The sequence below is a fragment of the Henckelia pumila genome, chromosome 2, assembly GCF_033568475.1.
Source record: "Henckelia pumila isolate YLH828 chromosome 2, ASM3356847v2, whole genome shotgun sequence".
NCBI classification, from domain to species: domain Eukaryota; kingdom Viridiplantae; phylum Streptophyta; class Magnoliopsida; order Lamiales; family Gesneriaceae; genus Henckelia; species Henckelia pumila.
Genome location: NC_133121.1, coordinates 116,154,951 through 116,174,887, shown reverse-complemented (window position 1 = coordinate 116,174,887; position 19,937 = coordinate 116,154,951). Strand labels below are relative to the sequence as shown.

The following is a 19,937-nucleotide window of genomic DNA, read 5'->3' as shown; positions in this document are numbered from 1 at the left end:
TCTTCCTTTTTATTGTTCAACATTACTTTCCTCATCCCTTCTTCTCAATTTACTTCTGTGAATACTTTGCTCAGAGATGGTAGAGGATTTCTATCTAAGATACGTCCTCTGACTTCATTCGATTCATTGTTTAACCCCGCCAAGAACTTGTACACTCTGTCATTCTTCACGCATTTATTGAATTTGACACTGCCAGGCTTCTATTCCCATGATTCTTCATAGCAGAGGTCTAACTCTTACCACATTGTTATCATATGGTTGTAATATTGAACTACTCCCTTCTCACCTTGTTTGTATAACAGTTTGATCTTCAACTCAAAAATATGTGATGAATTTTTTGATAAGAGTAGGTTTCTTTGACTGCCTCCCATACGTCCTTTGTCATGGGTATAAACAAATAGGTCTTACCAGCTGATAAAGATTCTAACAAAAGGCTCGACTCATCCACTTCCACATCCATCAAAACCCACCTAAAATGAAAATTCTAAGAGAACCGAATCTAGGGGATGACTTCCAACTGAGCAAAACGAGAAATCAAAGAATTATGAACCGAAGATAACTGGAAGAGAGAGAGATAAGACCCTTGAAAGCGGAATCCCCCCAACACATCTTCCCAAAATCTTAAAATATTACCCCCTTTGAGCACTGCTCACCGACTGTATAAAAATCGGGTAAACTCTGGAGATACACTTCCAAGGGCTTCTAAATGTGACGATGCTAGTCATCCCCACAATTCCCAATACCCAGAGCGCCTTTTTTCCTTCGGTGTTCAGACCTTATCCCAAGCCACACAATGACCATGTGAATCCCCGTCAGTTCCTTCCCAAAGGAAATCTCTCATAATCTTTTCCATAACATCCGCTACATCTTTCGGTACTCTAAAGAGAGACATGAAATACATCGGCAAAGCATTCAACACTGCTAAAATTAATGTTAATCTACCCCTTTTGGACAAAAATGTCTTTTTCCAACTTGATAATTTCTTTGACATCTTAGACAAAATTGGTTCCCGATAATATCATTGAATTACCTCACAACGGAATCCCCAAGTATTTAATAGGCTGAGAATCTCTCTCACAACCGATTTCTACCACCAAGTCAACCAACTCTTCTTCTTCACAACCCCAATCAAGTCACTTTCTCTAAATTAATCTTTAGTCCTGACATTTGACAAAATGATTTCAGCATTTCCATCAAAAAACACAAATGTTCAGCTTCCTAAACAAAAAACAGTGTATCATCCGCAAATTGAATGTGAGAAATCTCCACCCTCTCTCTACCAATGTGCACTCCCCGATGAGCTCCGAAACTTCGTCTTATCTACCAACCTGCCCATAAAAAGGGTGACAACGCCTTGCCTGAGCCCCTTTTCACCTTTAAACTTTCCACGAGGTCTTCCATTTATAAAAACCGAGAATGAAACGTTTGAGACACAACCCTGAATCCATTTTCTCCACCTTGCCCCAAAACCCTTCTTAAGTAACACAAGGTCCAAGAATCTCCAATCAGCATTGTTGTATGCATTCTCGAAGTCCACTTTAAACACCCACCCTTTCTTATTTTAAACTCTCATCTCCTCGACCACTTCACTAGCTATGAGACAACAATCTAAGATCTATCTGCCTTCAATGAATGCACTTTGATTTTCTGATACCCAGTGTTGTAAATGGCGGGAGGCGGTGGCGGTGCGGTCCGTGACCGCCTACCGCCTCGGCCGCCTAGGCTTGAATTTTTTTAAAGCATTTTTATGGGCGGCGGGCGGCTGAGGTGTGTGGTGGAGGGTGGAAGAGCAAAAATGAAAAAAAAAGTGGCTAGTGTTTTTGAAATGAGTCAAGATCTAGGGTTTTAAAATAGATAAACTTTGACTAGGATTTTAAAATGTATTGACTTTTGACAGAATTTAAAATTAATTGATTATGGACCTTGACTCAATTTAAAAAGCCTTGGCCGCCTTAACCGCTTCAACCGCTCGAGCACACGCCTCGCCCGCCTCGCAACTTGGGCCGCCTGAAACGACCGCCTCATGCCGAGGCGTGGCGGTCGAGGGCCGCTGGTGCCTAGGCGGCCGCCTCGACCGCCATTTAGAACACTGCTGATACCGTGGAATCCAAAACTTTCTTCAATCTAATCGCCAAGGCTTTAACAATAATCTTATAAAGGCTTGTTGTCAAACTGATCGGTCTGAAATCTCTAGCCTTGTTCGAGTTCTGTTTCTTCGGGATCAAACATAGGGGTGTAATCGAGTCGAGCCGAGTCGAGTAGCACAGTACTCGAGCTCGACTCATATTTAACTACTCGAGCTCGACCTCGAGCTCGATCGAGTAATTAATTTCGTACTCGAGCTCGAAAATTATATATAAATATATATAAATAAAAAATTATATGAATAAATAAATAAATAAAATATTATATACATTATATTTATATATATATTTATATTATATTTAATATTTATATATGTCATCGAGTAGCTCGCGAGCTACTCGAACACATATATTTCGAGTTCGAGCTCGAGCTCGATTGTATGTTCTCGAGCTCGGTCAAATCGAACTCGAGTCGAGTTTTGACCGAGCTACTCACGAGTAGCTCGACTCGTTTACACCTCTAATCAAACATATGTATGTTTCATTGGTGATGGCGTTGATAATTCCCCCTCATAAAATTCTTCAAAAACCCTCATCAAATCCCCTTTAACAATATCCCAACACTTCTAGTAGAAAGCCATTGAAAATACGTCCGGTCCCGGAGCCTTTGGTCCATCACTATCAAAAATTGCCGCTTTAATCTCATCCTCTGAAAAGGGTCTCTCCAATTCTAAACCTGCCTCTTCAAAGACTTAAAACCTCATTTTCTTGCATATGATGTAATTTTTCCAAGTATAGAGACACCAGAATGTGAGCAACAATATATTATCTAAGGTCGATAAGCTACCATTAGGACTCAAGTGAACATTACTAATGTCTTATTTTGTATCATGATGACATGTGGTGTTGTGCATTAAGTTATGTTTGACTTCCACTGCTATATAACGGTTTAGGTGATGTGATCATGAATATATAAATAAAATATGTTCATGTTGACATAAATTATTTACGTATTACCATCTCACTTCTGATAAAGTTCTAATCCCGTACGAGGTTCTGATATTAATGTGGTACCTTCCACGGGATGAGCCAGTAATTCCCGAATAGGGTCTTACATAAGTGCCATGAACATCTCCAAAAAGTGTCCTATTACGCTAAATAACACACATTAAATGGAGGGGAAGTAGAATAATATCAAATAAGGTGTTTCAAATTTTTGATTGCATATGTGGTGAGATAATCTGACCTGAATTGGACATGGCACAAGTGTACCGAAAAGTTCTTCAGTAAGATCAGAAGCTCTGATGGAATAAAGAGCATTCACAAGTCCACAAGAGAGAAGATATTTCTCTGCATCCTTCGGTTAGGAGTAACCTTTGTACACACTGACGGGAGGGTCACATATCTGCCCCAGAAAATAAGAGAAAAATTGATGCATCTGAGTACTAGTAGGTCTTCCCTCCTAACAGAAAGAAGATTGATAAACTACGCCGGTTGAAATGAAAGTGAACATTAAACACAACACTCAACACAAAAACATATTAACATGTATTCATTAATCAAAATTGAGAAGAGTGAATTACCGAGGTTCCAACTTGAGACTGACAATCACTTAAGCTTTTGTAAACACCCACGAGATTGTCCTTCCCGAATAACAAAAAATGCTTCCCTGTCGTCCATTATAGTTTTGGGTCGTTCACGAGAGGTTCCTATCTCTAACAGACTGCTTTGCCGAATAACACTGAACTTGAAATCTTGCCAACAGGAAATCCAAATTTACTGTTCCAAAGCATGAATTGTGGAAACCTGTTTTCCATGAAGGAGAACACAAGCCACAAAACGGGGCTTCAACCCAAAAACAACCAACTCTTGATAATATTGTTGGAGAACATGCATGAAGCAAACAAAGCATACCAGAGTTCCTTCCCTCCTCCTCCTCAGGTTTTTCGGGTAATCCTTTCAGACAACTATTTTAAACTTTCACCAACCATCTGAATTCATTCTTTTAACAGTTCAAAACTATGACATTGAAAAAGGGCACGAAATCAGTTTTTTCTATAAAACTTGACATTCTTAGGTTTAAATTTTTAATACCGCTGATATGCCTGCTCTGTCCCTTGCTGAAAGTTAAAATATAACTATTTCCATTTAGTCATGATAAAAATTTCCTTTCTTCATTACCAAGCTACAAAAATTCCAACAAGTTTTAGCTAGTTAAAATGTAAAAGCCAATTACTTTTGCCCAGAACCCATATCCAAAACAGGAAATGAATGTGAAAACCAAGTCATGGATACCCAAATGAGTGATCAGCAGTTGCCTAACGAACGAAAGTTAACGAATAGATACATACCGTGGGGGTGGTTTGGGGTTTAGGTCTCCGTATCACTGGAATGTTAAATGGAATTTGTGCCTTTTTCGACGGTGTTGCGCGGATTCTTGTTCTTTGACCGTTTATAATATGTTGTTAAGAAATTTATTTATTTTTTAATAAAAAAGTTATTTTAAAATTATATTTTTCCAAAGTATCATCTCATATAGGATGTGATGATTTTAGATAAGATATGTACTAAATCTAAATATAAGTATAATGTTTTTGTAATTTGAGAAAATTATATATATATTTTTTTATCAAGACACACGCCAAGTTTGTTGTTCTAACCCTCTCAACTTTTATAATAACTAGCATAATTTTTCACACTCAATTGGTGTGTATAAAATAAATGATATAATATTTTATCATTATATGTTATATATAAATAATATATTTTATTTTTCATTAAATTAATTATGATTTTTTATTTCTAAATTAGTATAATAAGTTTGAAATTCATTTATCTTATCTAAAATTGTTGGTTGAGAAGAATATGAACGATATATACAAATAAAATCAAATTTTACAATTTTTTTAGTATAAGGATAATTTTGGGAAAAAATTGGTGTCCTTTAACTAAGGGGCTCAACTATTAAATATACTAACGTATTGACGTACATGTTGCGTGTTTGTATAATATTTTTATAATTAATTTGATTTATATTCAAATAGGAGTAATATTATAGTTGTAAAAATTCTCGAGAGACTAAATTGAAATTTGAAATGTCTGGAAAAAAAATAGATAACAAAAATGTAACATCTATATAACATAAGGTAATTCTGGCAATAAAAATGGTATCTTATTTTGTCTAATGAGGGGATTTTTTATTTAATAATAATAATAATAATAATAATAAACTATTGTAAATGTTCTCTCTCACTATTAAACATTGTAAAAAAAAAATTAATATTAATTTTTTTGGTATATTTAATATCTTTTCAAATAAGTCTTAACACAAATCAACCGGGCATTCGGCGATTCCCTTTTTCTTGTTAAGGAATAGTAAGGTAGTAATATGCGACGCCTATGTGGTTGTTCATCGCCCTAATTTTTATATAGTTGATGCATCTTGATGTTATGTCTGTAATTGGCCGTCTAGACCATCTAATTGCCGCTTAGGCGGCTAAAAGCCCGTCTAGGTGGCCGCCTAGATTAATGTATAATATATATTTTTATTTTGAACTTTTTAAAAAAAGATTATTTGACAGATTCTCCGATCAATGTATATCAGATGAAGTTGAGGAATATGAGATAATTTTGAGCTTGAATTCGATAAAGCAGGAATTATTGGAGAAATATTAAGATGGACAAAAAGAATTAGATATTTAAGCTTAAAATAAAAAAAATCGTCTAGGGCAATTAGATAATTAGGCTAAAAATCATCTAGAAAAATTAGATAGTTAGGATAAAATAAAACGCCTAGGCCTCTAGGCGCTAGGCGGTGGGTGACCGTCCGCATACCGTATACTGTTTTTTAGAACATTGATCATGAATAAAAATGAAATTTAAAGCATCATATTTATCTATTTAAATTTTTTTTATGCTTTTTTTATATCTATTTAACTTTATTTTTATGCTTGTTTTTTTTTTATTTTATCTAATTATATTTTTTACTATTTGCGGTTAAATTATATTTAAAAACGCAATTGATTATTATTTTATATTATTGTTTTAAATTGTTTGAGTACTTTTTTATTTTTCATTCTACTTATCATTCATAAAAAAAAAAAATCACAAATCGATTGCAACCGTCTAAAATCGCGAAACCAATTTTATATGTAAAATCGCAATTAAAAAAATAAAACATCACTGAATCGCAAAAGATAATTCGATTACAAAAAACCGCAAAATTGCACCGTGATCATTCTTAACCACGAAATATTCACCTTTCGTCAGAAGACGCTAATTAGGTGATGGCTAATTCACGTTTTGGTTTCATAATTGTTGACTTTTTTCGATGAAATGCATAAACCTTATAATTGTTTGATTTTTTTTTTTAAGTTAGGTTGCTTCCAAACAAATTAATTTCCCTCCAAAATCAAGAAATCACTAAATTTTTGCCTTGTCACTTTTGCCCCCGTGTGTACTCAGCGTCTTACGATAAAAATTGAACATTCAATGATTGATGGATCAAAATATAGCCAAAATTTAGACACTATTTTACCAAATACAAAAATTAAAAAAGTTGTCAAAACCAAAGTTCTTTTTCTCAAAACTCTGGATAACACATATCTTGCTCCTTATCATTTGTCGTTTTTACCAAAATGACCCTTCTTCTATTCGGACAGCCAAATGGGTCTCTAATATTTTGTAATGTTTCTCAAATCCATCCTTTTTGTTATCTCAATGTTACAAACTAACGTATAAAAAACTCATCTCTGGATAGGATAAATACACATCTTGGTCCTTCTTATTTGTTCCAAAATCAAATTGATTTACCTCCAAAATAAAAATAAAAAAAAAAACACCAATTTCTTGGCTCGTCCCTTTTGGCCACCGTGTACTTAGCGCCTTCCAATAAAAATTGAACATTCCAGCGACTAATGGATCAAAATATAGCCGAAATTTAGAAATTATTATACCAAATACAAAAATTTTAAAAGTTGTCAAAACCAACGTTCTGTTTCTCTTGTTTGTCGTTTTTTTTTACCAAAATGACCATTCTTTTTTTGGACCGCCAAAGGGGTATTTAATATTTTGTAATATTTCCAAAATCCATCCGAGGTTATCTCAACGTTAAAATCTAACGGATAAAAAATTAATCTTTGAGTAAATACATATTTTGATCCCTCTTGATAGCTCCCCCACAAAATAGTTTCAGTTTTTTTTGGCAATCAAAATGATCACTAATTTTTCGTGAAATATTTTACAAAATCACATCAACAAAGATACACAGTAACCAAATGAAAACAATAATATCAACTTCTTATACGCTAATATGTGGCATGCAAACAAATTTGTCATGGATTTTCATTATTAAAATCCCAAATTTTAACATTTCCTTTGAAAAAATTATTTATTAATATTAACTTTTAAATTAAATAACTCTTGAGTTTAAGAAATAGTTGATTTGCATGCAACAAAGTTCAAAAATATTATTCAGAGATAAATATTTTATAATTTAACAATAACACGCAAATACAAAAATCAGACTACTATAATATACAGTGGTGCAATATTTCGATTATAAAATGAATAAATTAATGTGAATTACATGTGACTTACCTTAGATGAATCGTTGTTATGCTTCGAATGAGTGTTTTTCAACTTTTTTATTCTCACAATTTGGTGTGTCCGTCTGAGGGTTCTCAATTCGGAGGAAATTGTTTTCGAATATTGTTTCAAAAGCTTTAAAGGGAGATGAGCTGAATCTTCATTAGATTTTAACGAGTAGATTATGAGAATAACTGAGTTGGGAATAATTACAAAAGATGATCATTTTAGAGGCCCTAAAATGAGATGGGACATTTTGGAAAAAAAGCGGCCAATAAAATAAACCAAAATTTGTATTAACCCATTTCAGAAGCTTTAAGGGGGAGACAAACTGGATCTCCATTATTTTTTAACACAGAGTTGACGGTAATGACCAAATTGATAATAATTACAAAACATTAATGATCAATTTGACAGCTCCAAAAAAAGACTATTTTGATAGAAATGGCAAATAAGAGAGACCAAAATGAGTATCAACCAAACTCAAATCAATTACTGTCACGCCTCGGGCCTGGACCCGCACACAATGAGCCCATATAACAATTATTTCGTATTCGTCTTCGCTTTATGAAAATGATTAACCCAAGTTGCTATAAAAGTTCATTGTAATTCATTATAAACTCATTTTAAATCCTTGATTTTTCTTATGTGGGATAGGGGTATCACAATACTCTCGATCCACCAGCACCGAAAATCAAGAGGTAGCTCCTACAGGTTCAAGAGGTGCATCGGGAATCTAGAGGTGACTCCTGCTGGTTCAAGAGGTAGCTCCCGTCGTGTAGCACTTTGCCCCGCAGGTTCAAGAGGTGGCTCCCATACACGTAGTATTTTGCCCCGCATATCACTTACTTCCCGGGGTCTGTCGGCTGGTGCACGTCTCTGATACGATTTTGTCACGCCTCGGGCCCAGGTCAGCGTCTGCGCAACTGCTCACAATGGGCCCCTATAGCAACTAGCTCGTATTCGTCCTCGCTTTACGAAAATGATTAACCTAAGTTGAGTCCATTATAGCCCATTATAAACTCATTTTAAATCCTTTTTTTTTTCTCATGTGGGGGAGGGAGGGGTATCACAATTACTTTCATTATCGGATAAATTATAAATCATAGCCAATTTGCTGTCCACAGATTAATTACTTTCCCTTTTATCTTTAAAGTTTAATGTATGGATGAATTAAAGAGGCTGCATATTTTCTATTCAACTAACCGGGTATACCTTTGAAAAAGTAGTTGGTTTTTTCTTCCACAAGTAAGTCTTATATTTATTTCTCAAAAATTAAAGGAGTTCAACCGTAATCATTCTGCAATACAACTTTGACAACATATTTGTAACCAGTAAACCTCTGTCAACTTCTCGAGAAAAAGGATTTCCTTCATAAATGAAATCACATGAAACATCATATTATGTTCCTTGGCTTGGTTGTCAAGCACAAAGTAATTGAAATGCCATCTTCCTTAGGCGAAGAAGCTCAGCAAGACCCCAAAAACAAAACAAAAAAATCCAACGAGTTTTCTTGCAAATTGATAGAATATACCTCTACCAAGCCTCCCACAACTCAAAGCCGCTAAGCAAACCATATTTGGAAGCTCTTTGTCCCTCAGCAACTTCCAAGGGCGTGATTTATCCAAAGCTGTCACTGGCAAGGGTTACGAGTTTGCAACCTCTTCCTCTCGAGTTCCAGCTGAACATGAACACAAACACGTGAAGCGTATATTATTGAAAAGAACTCTTTTTTTTATATAAGATTATTGAAAAGAACTCTTACCAGGGTGCACTTGGGCCTTGGGGATATGAAATAGAAATCTATTTTGATTATAGTTTTTACTGTTCACAGAGAATGAAACAATAGATCAAATCTTAGATCCACATCTTACTTAGATCGTGTTTGGTTGGAGAAGCCAGAAGGATAAAAACAATTTTATTTTTTTTTTAAAAAAAACTATTGCATTTGGCTACAAAAGTTTTTCTAATAAAGCACTTAACAAGTGTTTTTTTAAAAGATAAAATTTCTATATTTTTATTGGCTTTAGTTTTTAACTACATTTAAAAATAAAAATAAAAATAAAAGCTCTTTTATACATTTATCTAAACGTCAAAATTGCTTCAGCTTTTTTTTTAATGAAAGCACTTGAAAAAGCTGAACTTATTTGATCCATTTTTTAAGTTACTTAAAAAATAGAAAGGATTTCCAGTTACACCCAAATTGGGTAAGCCTGAAATTCATTTTAATTAAAATGAAAAACCATATAAACATGGAAGCATAGTTGTCAAAAGGGCAAGGCGCATTAAAGCGCTCAGGTGTCCTGGGGCTTAAAGCGCAAAGCGCAAATCGAAGCGCACGTTTCACAAAAATAAAGCGCAACAAAAAAAAATCGAAAAAAATAAAAATAAAATCAATTTATTTTTGAAAATATGAAATATGAGATATCAAATATCAAAATCATCATCATTTTTATATTTTAAGTATCAAATATTAAATTGCGAAGGCAAAGGACAGAGGCAATGTGAGGCAGAGGCAATGCAAGGTAGAGGTGACATGATATTGGAGTTTCCTCTGCTCTATTTTTCAATAAACACATGAGAAATCACACTTTTAACGTGCAATTTCTCCATTGCCAAAATTTATTTAAACAAAAATAGTTGTTTTTCTATGAAGCGCAAAAAACGCACAAAAGGGCACGCTTCATGGAAGTCGTGCGCTTTGGAGTGCACAGAAGCGCAGACCGTGCGCTTCGCTGCACTTTGCGCTTAAGCGAGCGCTTTTTGCGCTTTTGACAACTATGCATGGAAGGGATATATTTGAAGTTTAGTATTACTTCTTTGAACAACAAGAATACATTTGAAATTCATGGATCCAAACACAACCTAATTGTTTATCTTACCACTTTCCGAACTCTTTCGTTGGCAGCTGGAGTTCCACCAGTGACAGATTCAGGAAGGTAGGGGCTGCTGACTCGCACGTCGTTCATCACAACTATGATCGTCTTGTCCCATCGAACAGGAAGCCTGGTTGTACAACCAGTGGCAACAATATTGGAACCCACATTATTAAAAGCTTACAATACAGCACAGAGCACACGGTTGATTCAGTGGCCAAAATAATATGGTACCCAAAGGTGTCATTAAGATCAGTCAGGTGTAACAACATCGATTATCCAGCACTCAACATAAGAGTAGTGAATAGTTACGGCAAAACATTACAAGCTCCTTGGATAACGGACAGAAACTGCATTTGAGGTTGAATTTCACTGGATATATGGGAAGGTCATTGCAATACAACTGCATTTGTGTATGAGGCATACCAAAACAAAACAGACCTGGAACTAAAGAGGATAGAAAAGACGCCTTTGATAGTCAACTCAAAGAAATGACCGATACATGGACGAACACAGGAATTAAATAATAAATGACCCCGAATGTTTCCATCAGATTAGTTCTGACGCATAGCCAAGTTGACATTGCTACATGGAAATATATTGCGAGTTTTATGCTTGGTGTAAGTAATGCAACAAGATGTACAAAATCATAAAAACTCGGTGCAAATAAAAATCACACGCAGAAAATAGAAAAATGCAAAAAAGAATCCATGGTTTTAATAGAGTGATGAGACAAGACATTACGTTTTAGACAATGCATCGAAAAGAGCTTGGGCCTCAGTCGTAACACCAACTCCTATCCTCTCAGCCTCAGCCTCTGCTTGTCTGAAAAATATAAATAATAACCAGAAATTAAAATCGCTAACAAATATACATACCGGTAAAATTAGAGACTGATATCACCTAACAGCAGTCTCTTCTCTAGATTGAAGAGTAGTAAGATCAAGAAAACACTTTTTAACATCAAGTGGGTCTTGGGCTTGACCCAACAAGGAGAATTCTTTGATGTAGTTAGCTTTAAGCAGCCTTATATTCCTCTTCGACCCAACCCCAGATTTCATCCCCTCTTGTAGAACAAAGAGGTTAAAGAAAACACCAAAACAAGATAAGAAAAACAAAAACCTACAAAAATTGAAATGAATTGGAAGGATATGAAGGATGAGAAGATTGGAGGGGACGTCAAAGCTGATGACTTGGGCTTGAAATTCTTCACCAAAGGTTGTCTTTATTGACAGAATACAACCCACAGCGAATTCTTCTGATTGATCCTGTGCTTCCATGGCCATGGCCGCTAATTGTGCTCTCACCAGACCTGCTGTGAATCTTATGCTTTTATCAGTAATAATAATCAAAATAATGGACCTGGACCGACTGTTTTGGGCCCAATGTTATCTTTAACAAATTGGGTCTAAAACATGAGCCCGCTAAACAAAGAGGACCGTGCCGTTTACATACACACATGCAATGAATATTCTATGTTGGAGTTGCTAATATTATTAATTTACAGTAAATATTGAATGCACCGTCTTCCTTACAACTAACTAACAATGAATGTGTATGACGGGTCGCCGTTGGTAGCATAACAATCAATGCACTATTAATGATTTCACCTGCCATTTGGATCGGAGTAGCTAGTATAGTACTGGGAATTAATTAATGGGATGCTGCTGGCCTATATATATATATATATATATATATATATATATATAAAGCACTAGAGGAACTAATTAGCTAGCTAGGTGCTAGAATAATATATATATATATATAAAAGAATTAATATAATGGGCTCCAAGGTTGAAGTGGAAGCTGAGTTGAAATCAAATGCAGACAAGTTATGGGAATGCATAAGGGAATCGAGCACTCTCTTCCCCAAGATTTTCCCTCAGCAATACGAGAGCATCGAGGTTCTCGAAGGCGACGGCAAATCTGTAGGCTCTGTTCGTTTGGTTAAGTTTGCTCCAGGTAGATATAATATATATTTATATTAATTTACATGCAATATATTATATGATTGATCAATTTGCATTAATATATATATAGGAATATCTGAGATCTCATGCACCAAAGAAAAGATAGAATCTGTGGATGAAGTGAACAAGACAGTGAGTTACAGTGTGGTTGATGGAGATATCTTGAAATTTTACAAGAATTTCAAAGGCAATCTGTGTGTGAGTGTGAATCTCAAGGGAGATGGGAGTTTGGTCAAATGGTGGTGTGAATTCGACAAGGCGAGCGAAGAGATCCCAGATCCAGATCTGCTCAAACATTTTGCTCTCAAGAATTTCCAAGATTTGGATGATTATCTTCTCAAGTCCGCTGCATAAATATATATTAATCCATCCAATTTCTCATAATATATATATCTATGTTCGTGTGGGGGATCGGAATTCGACTAGCTCCATGTTCAATTTCTCTGAATCAATAAAAGTTTAATTATATATTGGCTTAATTAATTTGGAGGATTAATTATTTATTTAATTAGGATGTGAGTTGTTGGACGAACTCGAACAAGCGTGATATATATATATAAATTTTTAGCTGTCCAATCCAACTTGTCTCTTACAATTAAAACCCGGTACCGTGTTTTAGTGATATGAAAATTAAAAAAAAACAACTAAAACTCGGTATCGTGTTTTCGTGATCGGAGACGAGGTGGGCAGTATATAAATATATATATAGAATTTTTTTCAAGTGCCCACCTACCATGTCCACCATCATGTCCACCAATGATGTGACACTATTCTATTGGACCTACAATTTATCACATATTTATCGCATCTAATAGAATAATGTCACATCATTGGTGGGCACTCAAAAAAACTATATATATATATATATCATCCACCATCATGTCCACCAATGATGTGACACTATTCTATTGGACCTACAATTTATCACATATTTATCGCATCTAATAGAATAATGTCACATCATTGGTGGGCACTCAAAAAAACTATACATATATATATATCATCCAACGACACATATATACATCGAATTCTTTTAAATTAAAATATATGATATATATATATATATATATATCATCCAACGACACATATATACATCGAATTCTTTTAAATTAAAATATATGCTAGCTCATTGATTAACCATATATAATTGGATTTATCAGAAATATATTCCGCAAACGCACAACCACATTTTCACATATAACGATCACAGCAACCTCAATGCGTTAACTACTTATGCCTAAACATTATAAGAGAGTGTTTTGGAGAGCTTTTACATATTTAAAAGTCATTCTAGTACATATTATTTTAAAGTTAATGAGAAGCTAAAGTAGGAAGTGTTAAGTGTGGGAAATAAAAGTTGAAAGCTAATACAAACTAAAGTTTAATTTTTAGAGAATAAATCAAGCTTAATTTTTTAACTAAATGATAACCATATTCTTATTTGATTATTTAATTTTTTATACTCACAATATAAAAAATGAGTTTATATATTATTTTACATTATGAATTTTATATCAAAAATATTTATTTTTTATAAAATGAATACTTGAAAAAAAATATTTAAAACAATAATAATGTAAAATTAAAAAAATATTTTAAAAAAATAATAAAAACATATGTAATATGATAAGTTTATTAAGAGTATATATGTCAACTTATAATTTTTACCTTAAACAAAAAGCAAAAGCTAAAAAAATATCAAATTTTAGCTTTTTGCTTTTGGGTAAAAGTTGTAGAAGCTAAAACATAATTTAACATTCACAAAAACACTTCTATGCAGCTAGAAACTAAGAAGCACTTTGTCGAAGCTCTACCAAACACTCCCTAAATATATTATCTATCTTATCTATTATCTATTACCAATTTAAAAATATGAATAAAAGGGTAAAGTTTTACAATTGTGAAATATCAACTTTACCCTTTTTTATACCATTACCTATCTAAAAGTGTGAATAAAAGGATAAATTTTTACAATTGTGAAATAGCAACTTTACCCTTTTATTTACACTATAAGTAAGGTCATATAATAACATATAAGGATATAAAAGTACAAGGAATATTTTAGTTAGGGTATAAAGGTAAATAAATATTTTTTTTATATTATATGTAAATAGTAATATTCATAAATACATTATACATTTATGACATTCATTGAATTACAGCTAATGCATCTCTTAACACCATTACATAATTTATTTTTTAATTATTATTTTTTGAAACGAACCATTTTTTTATTTTATCACAAATTGTTTTTATTTAGTTTACACTTTATGTTAACGTTAGGCAATATAAATATATATAAGAATAAGCTAAATTATAGTTTGTGGCTTAATTGAGTTATAGTTAATCAAATATATAAATAAATCTTGAAAAGAACAAAAAAAAAAAACTAAAACTTACTGTATTAATATAAAAATTTAGAATTAAAAAAATTTAAGAATACAAATCTTGAAAAGAACAAAACTAAAACAAAAAATTTAGTGTAATAATATTAAAATTTATCTATTATATATAAATAGTAATAATATTAATAAATACATTATACATTTATGACATTCATTGAATTGCAACTAATGCATTTCTTAACACCATTACACAATTTATTTATTTTTTATTATTTTTTGAAAAGAACCATTTTTTTCATTTTTTACAAATTTTTTTTATTTACAGTATTAATATAAAAATTTATAATTAAAAAATTAAGAATATAAATCTTGAAAAGAACAAAAAAAATTAGTTTAATAATATTAAAAGTTATCTATTATATGTAAATATTAATAATATTCATAAATACATTATACATTTATGACATTCATTGAATTGAAACGAATGCATCCCTTAACACCATTACACAATTTATTTTTAATAATTATTATTTTTTTAAAAGTACCATTTTTTCATTTTTGACAATTTGTTTTTATTTATTTTATACTTTATGTAATGTTAGAAAATATAAAAATATATAAGAATAAGCTAAATTTTAGTTTGTGATAATTAATTGAGTTTTAGTTAATCAAATACATAAATAAATCTTGAAAGAACAAAAGAAAAAACTAAAACTTACAGTATTAATATAAAATTTTAGAATTAAAAAAATATAAAAATATAAATCTTGATAAGAACAAAACTAAAACAAAAAATTTAGTGTAATAATATTAAAATTTAGATTTAAAAATATATATTTACGAAATTAATGTAGGAGTATAAATTAAATCTATTACCTATCCAAAAGTGTGAATTAAAGGGTAAAGTTTTACCATTGTAAACAATGTTGTCCTTTTATTTACACTAAATATTTCTATTATATTATATGTAAATATTAATATTCATAAATATTAATGTATGAGTATAAATGAAACCCTTGATATTAAAAAAATTATAAGAATATTAAAGTAAAAGATAAATTTTAGTTTATGGCTTTAATTGAGTTTCAATTAATCAAATATAAATAAATCTTGAAAATAACAAAATCAAAAACTAAAACTTACGGTATTAATATAAAAAGTTAGAATTAAAAATACATATTTACAAAATACATATCTTCTAAATCCAAGATCGAACGTTTCGAAGCCAAGTGTCCAGATAGGTGGCAAATCAAGCATGACACGTAGTACATGCACCGTTTGGATCATCCGATAAATTAACCATGCGGTCCGTATTTCATAATTTTGCAAGAATTTTCTTAGTACAATTCTCTCATTTCCAATCCATATTTTGGTTATTCCTAAGTCACGACTTGAGGTGATCAGTTCAATTTCAAAGTGCCACTTGGAGTGGCAACAATATTAGATCGATTGGTGAAGTGATCTTTCCAAAAGGCTATCAACATATGCATGTATATCCGTACGTCATAGTACGTAATAGATGGGGATAGATAGAAGCACAATATATAATTTAGTGATACCATTATTTTAATAATGTTGCATATATGACTGGAGCTAGCTCAGGACCGACCCCTAAACCAGTATTTAAAGGTACGTAAACAAAGATTGAGATATCCAACGAGTTGCATTTTTAGGTGTTGCATTTTACTTGTCATGATGTTCATGTTTGCTTACTGTATATGTTTTATGTACACATATATCCTGTTGAGTATGTATCTCATTTGAGATGGTCATCCTAGTAGGATCGTTCGGTCCTATATTTATTATACAATCGGGCATCAGGAGCCACTGTACAACAGGATGGCAGTGACCATTGTTGGATCATAAATCCAACGTTGGACTTATATGTAAATAATTATGTATTGTGGACTGTCAATAAAGTTAGCCCATAAAAGTGATCTAAATAAGGTTTCGGTTTATTTGGGCTTTAATGTATCTAATAGGGTGTGGCCTTTAATGTGTAGATACTAGTGGGCTTTTCTATTTGATTGATGGGCTTAAATAGAAGCCCTAAATATAAATAAAGGGTTATGGTCCCCAGATCACACGACGTCTACATCGACACAGTCATTCTATTCTATTTCCATCGATAGATAGAGAGCGTGAGAGAACTGAAGGAACTCTCAAGGCAAATCGTGTTGATCTGGAAGGCCAAACCATGCAGATCTACATCAGTCAATTATTAAGAATTAAGGTACGCTTTCGCTTAAATTTACAGTATTTAATCTTAATGATTTAGCATGATGAATCTGGGTTTAAGTTTATAGGGATTTTTCCCTAACAAGTGGTATCAGAGACACTCATGTTTAAATCACTGAGATACGATTTATATTCGATTTGGTCTAATCGAAAACAGAATATTATAGATTTTGAATGAAATTCGAATTTTTTCAGTCCAAAATATTTTTTTTAATTTTTGGATTTATTTAAAAAAGAAAAAAATTCAAATTTCCCGATTAGGGTTACTGGAGCCGCCTGAAAACGGCCAACCAACAGCCATTTTCGGGCGGCGGGGGATGAGGCGTTTTGTAGGAGACATACAGGCGCCTCACTTAGAACCATTAATTCGCCAGTTTCCATCGCATAATCGCCGGATTTCGAAGCCAAAGCTTCGACAGTCAATGTCGCGAGCTTCGAAATTTCAGAGCGAATTCCGGCCGATCAAGCTACGATTAGGACCGACGAAGGTGCAGTCGTGGTCGCCGCCTTGCGCTCTACCAGTTTCCGGTCGGAATTTTGTTGGGAATGGGCGGCGACGGTGGCGACGTGGAGATGGGTTAGGGTTTGTTTTATTTTGGGCAATTTTCGATTTTTCGAAATTTCCCAAAAAAAAAAAAAAAAAATTAAATTAAGGAAACGAAAATATTCAAATTTTTGGTAAATTTTTTCTAACCCATCACATATTTTTGGATAAAGTTTAATTTGGTTATAAACCCAATATCTTTATTTTGGGTTTAAAGGTTTAAATTTTCAATTATTCAAATAATGATAAGGTTATTTTATATATTTTAAAATGAGTTGATTAAAATCAATTTATTTTGAAATATAAAAAGTTTTGTATATGTAATTTTATGAGTATTAATCGGTACAAAGGAAGATTAATATTTAATATGATTACAAATGTGTTTATATAAGGGCAAAATTGTGATAGTTATTCGGTTTTCATGTGAATAATAATCGGCCCAAAGAAAGATTATTATTTGACATGTTATTTACTATCAATTTTCGGTATCCCTGATGAGGTTTGCATTATTTGAATTAATTAATTATTTTATATGGATTAAGTTTATCGGGTCAATATACATGGATCAGTTAATTTTTGAATATACGGGAATTCAACCCGAAAAGATCACCCATGACCAGTAAATTGCCTGATTTGCCCGCCAGTCGGCATTGATCTTACGATCAATGGTTAAATAATTGATTTTGACCAAAATACTTAAAATTTATTTTTTTTTAAGAAAAGGGTAAATTTTCTTTGATATTAAATTTGAATAAAGGAATAGTTAAGGTATATATATTTTGAAATAAATTGATTGAAGCAACATGTCGCCAAAATGACCTCTATTGTGGAAATTAATTTGTTTTTGGAATATAAGAAGTTTTGTACATGTAACTTATGTGAATAATTAATCGGCCCAAAGAAAGGTTATTATATAACAAAATTACATTTGCAGTTGTGGTAATAAATATGTGATTATTATTTGGTTTTACATATGAATAATAAATCGGCCCAAAGAAAGATTTATTATTTGATATGTTATTATGATCAGTATTTGATTACTACACCAAGATACCATTTACAAGTTAATATTTTGTCCAAAGATGGAATATTAATGGAGTGTCCGGTATCTTGAGATGGGGATTGCCTTTATTTGAATTTAATATTACTTATTTGGGCATTTTTTGTGAGCATATTTACTTTATTGATAATTTTCTGTTCAGTTATTATTTGAATATTTCTGTTAGTTTTACTGTCCACATCAAATTTATTCTTACTTTCAAAGATGCTTGTTACTTCAAGTTATGGAAAAGTAAACATCTTGATAGTTTTTAGAATAATGATCAAAGATATTGCAATAAAGATTGATTCGAGTATACCTTTATGAACTCGAGTACCTCTTTTGAAAGGAGGGAGATAGAAAGGTATGATAAATTAAATTGCATGTTTGATGATCATTACGGTAGTCATTTAGTAATCATTAGGGCAATATGTCGAAAAGATATATCTACAGTTAAGAATCACCTTAAGAATATTGAAATTGATGGTTGTCAAGAATGAAATTGTGAATTTTGTAAGTTCTTGACAACTTCACTTTCAATGAGGTATAAAGATAAATGATTAAGGATAAAGTAAGCTGCAGATATAGCACTTCAAAAAAAAAAACAACAAAAAAAACCGAATTAATCGGAAAATAATAGTTGTTTCTTCTGTAGAGTTAAAAGGCTCAAGAAAATAAAGTTTCTAAATTTGGTTTGTTTTAAGGTTAATTTATCTTTGATGTCACATATGATGTATAGATTTTGGTGCTATCATCAGTGTGTCTATGCGGGGTTATTATTATTATTGCTAAAGTTCAAATGATGATAAAAGATTCATCGGTGTACAATGGCAAAACAGTTAAAGTTGAAATAATTGAAAATTTTAGATTATTGTTAAAACCTGAGTTTTATTTGAATCTGAATGAAACATTTATTGTACCGACTTTCAGGCGAAATAATTTTTATTTCTATTTTGGGAAAATTCGGTTTCTCTTGCTCATTTGGAAATGGAAATTTAGGTTGTTTCATGATTCAAAATTGGTTGGCTCTGGTTTTTCATCTCGTTATAATAATCTTTCTTCGGTTGATACAATTGTTTCATTTAATGAGTCCCTGCAATTAAATTTAAAAGTCTCAAAGATAAAATTCCAGTAAATGAGAATTCAGTTACATCGTAACATGAGATATTATATTATATCTTCAGATGGAGAATAAAGAAACTTATGTATGACGAAATTCTCAATCCTTTAAATTTAACATATTTTGATATTTGTG

The 19,937-nt window shown here is 32.2% G+C and overlaps 2 protein-coding genes across 4 annotated transcripts; one reads left to right on the top strand and one right to left on the bottom strand.

Moving 5' to 3' along the window:
• Window positions 1–8,145: 8,145 nt before the first annotated feature.
• Window positions 8,146–11,855, bottom strand: LOC140881931 (uncharacterized). Of its 3 annotated transcripts, none has more exons than XR_012150087.1 (5): window positions 11,450–11,855; window positions 11,291–11,371; window positions 10,553–10,676; window positions 9,205–9,351; window positions 8,146–8,661 (listed from the first exon to the last, which is right to left on the bottom strand). XR_012150087.1 is itself a non-coding variant. In XM_073287611.1 (5 exons), the coding sequence occupies exons 1-5, from the start codon at window positions 11,830–11,832 to the stop codon at window positions 9,304–9,306; spliced, it is 552 nt and encodes a 183-aa protein (XP_073143712.1). In that variant the 5' UTR covers window positions 11,833–11,855; the 3' UTR covers window positions 9,021–9,303. The 3 variants fall into 3 exon arrangements, 2 of the variants coding, with proteins under 2 accessions (XP_073143712.1, XP_073143713.1); XM_073287611.1 differs by lacking the exon at window positions 8,146–8,661 and having other exon boundaries at window positions 9,021–9,351; window positions 11,450–11,616; window positions 11,701–11,855; XM_073287612.1 differs by lacking the exon at window positions 8,146–8,661 and having other exon boundaries at window positions 9,021–9,351; window positions 11,450–11,835.
• Window positions 11,856–12,276: 421 nt separating this feature from the next.
• Window positions 12,277–12,984, top strand: LOC140884734 (MLP-like protein 423). Its single transcript, XM_073291582.1, has 2 exons — window positions 12,277–12,508; window positions 12,587–12,984. The coding sequence occupies exons 1-2, from the start codon at window positions 12,328–12,330 to the stop codon at window positions 12,868–12,870; spliced, it is 465 nt and encodes a 154-aa protein (XP_073147683.1). The 5' UTR covers window positions 12,277–12,327; the 3' UTR covers window positions 12,871–12,984.
• The last annotated feature ends 6,953 nt before the right edge of the window (window positions 12,985–19,937 follow it).

Excerpts from the sequence above, each read along its gene's own strand:
- LOC140884734 (XM_073291582.1), top strand. The coding sequence starts at position 12,328 with ATGGGCTCCAAGGTTGAAGTGGAAGCTGAGTTGAAATCAAATGCAGAC. Across the intron at positions 12,509-12,586 it reads TTTGGTTAAGTTTGCTCCAG|GAATATCTGAGATCTCATGC; the intron begins GTAGATATAATA and ends ATATATATATAG.
- LOC140881931 (XM_073287612.1), bottom strand. The coding sequence starts at position 11,832 with ATGGCCATGGAAGCACAGGATCAATCAGAAGAATTCGCTGTGGGTTGT. Across the intron at positions 10,677-11,290 it reads TTCGATGCATTGTCTAAAAC|GCTTCCTGTTCGATGGGACA; the intron begins GTAATGTCTTGT and ends TTGTACAACCAG. Across the intron at positions 9,352-10,552 it reads ACGAAAGAGTTCGGAAAGTG|CTGGAACTCGAGAGGAAGAG; the intron begins GTAAGATAAACA and ends GTTCATGTTCAG.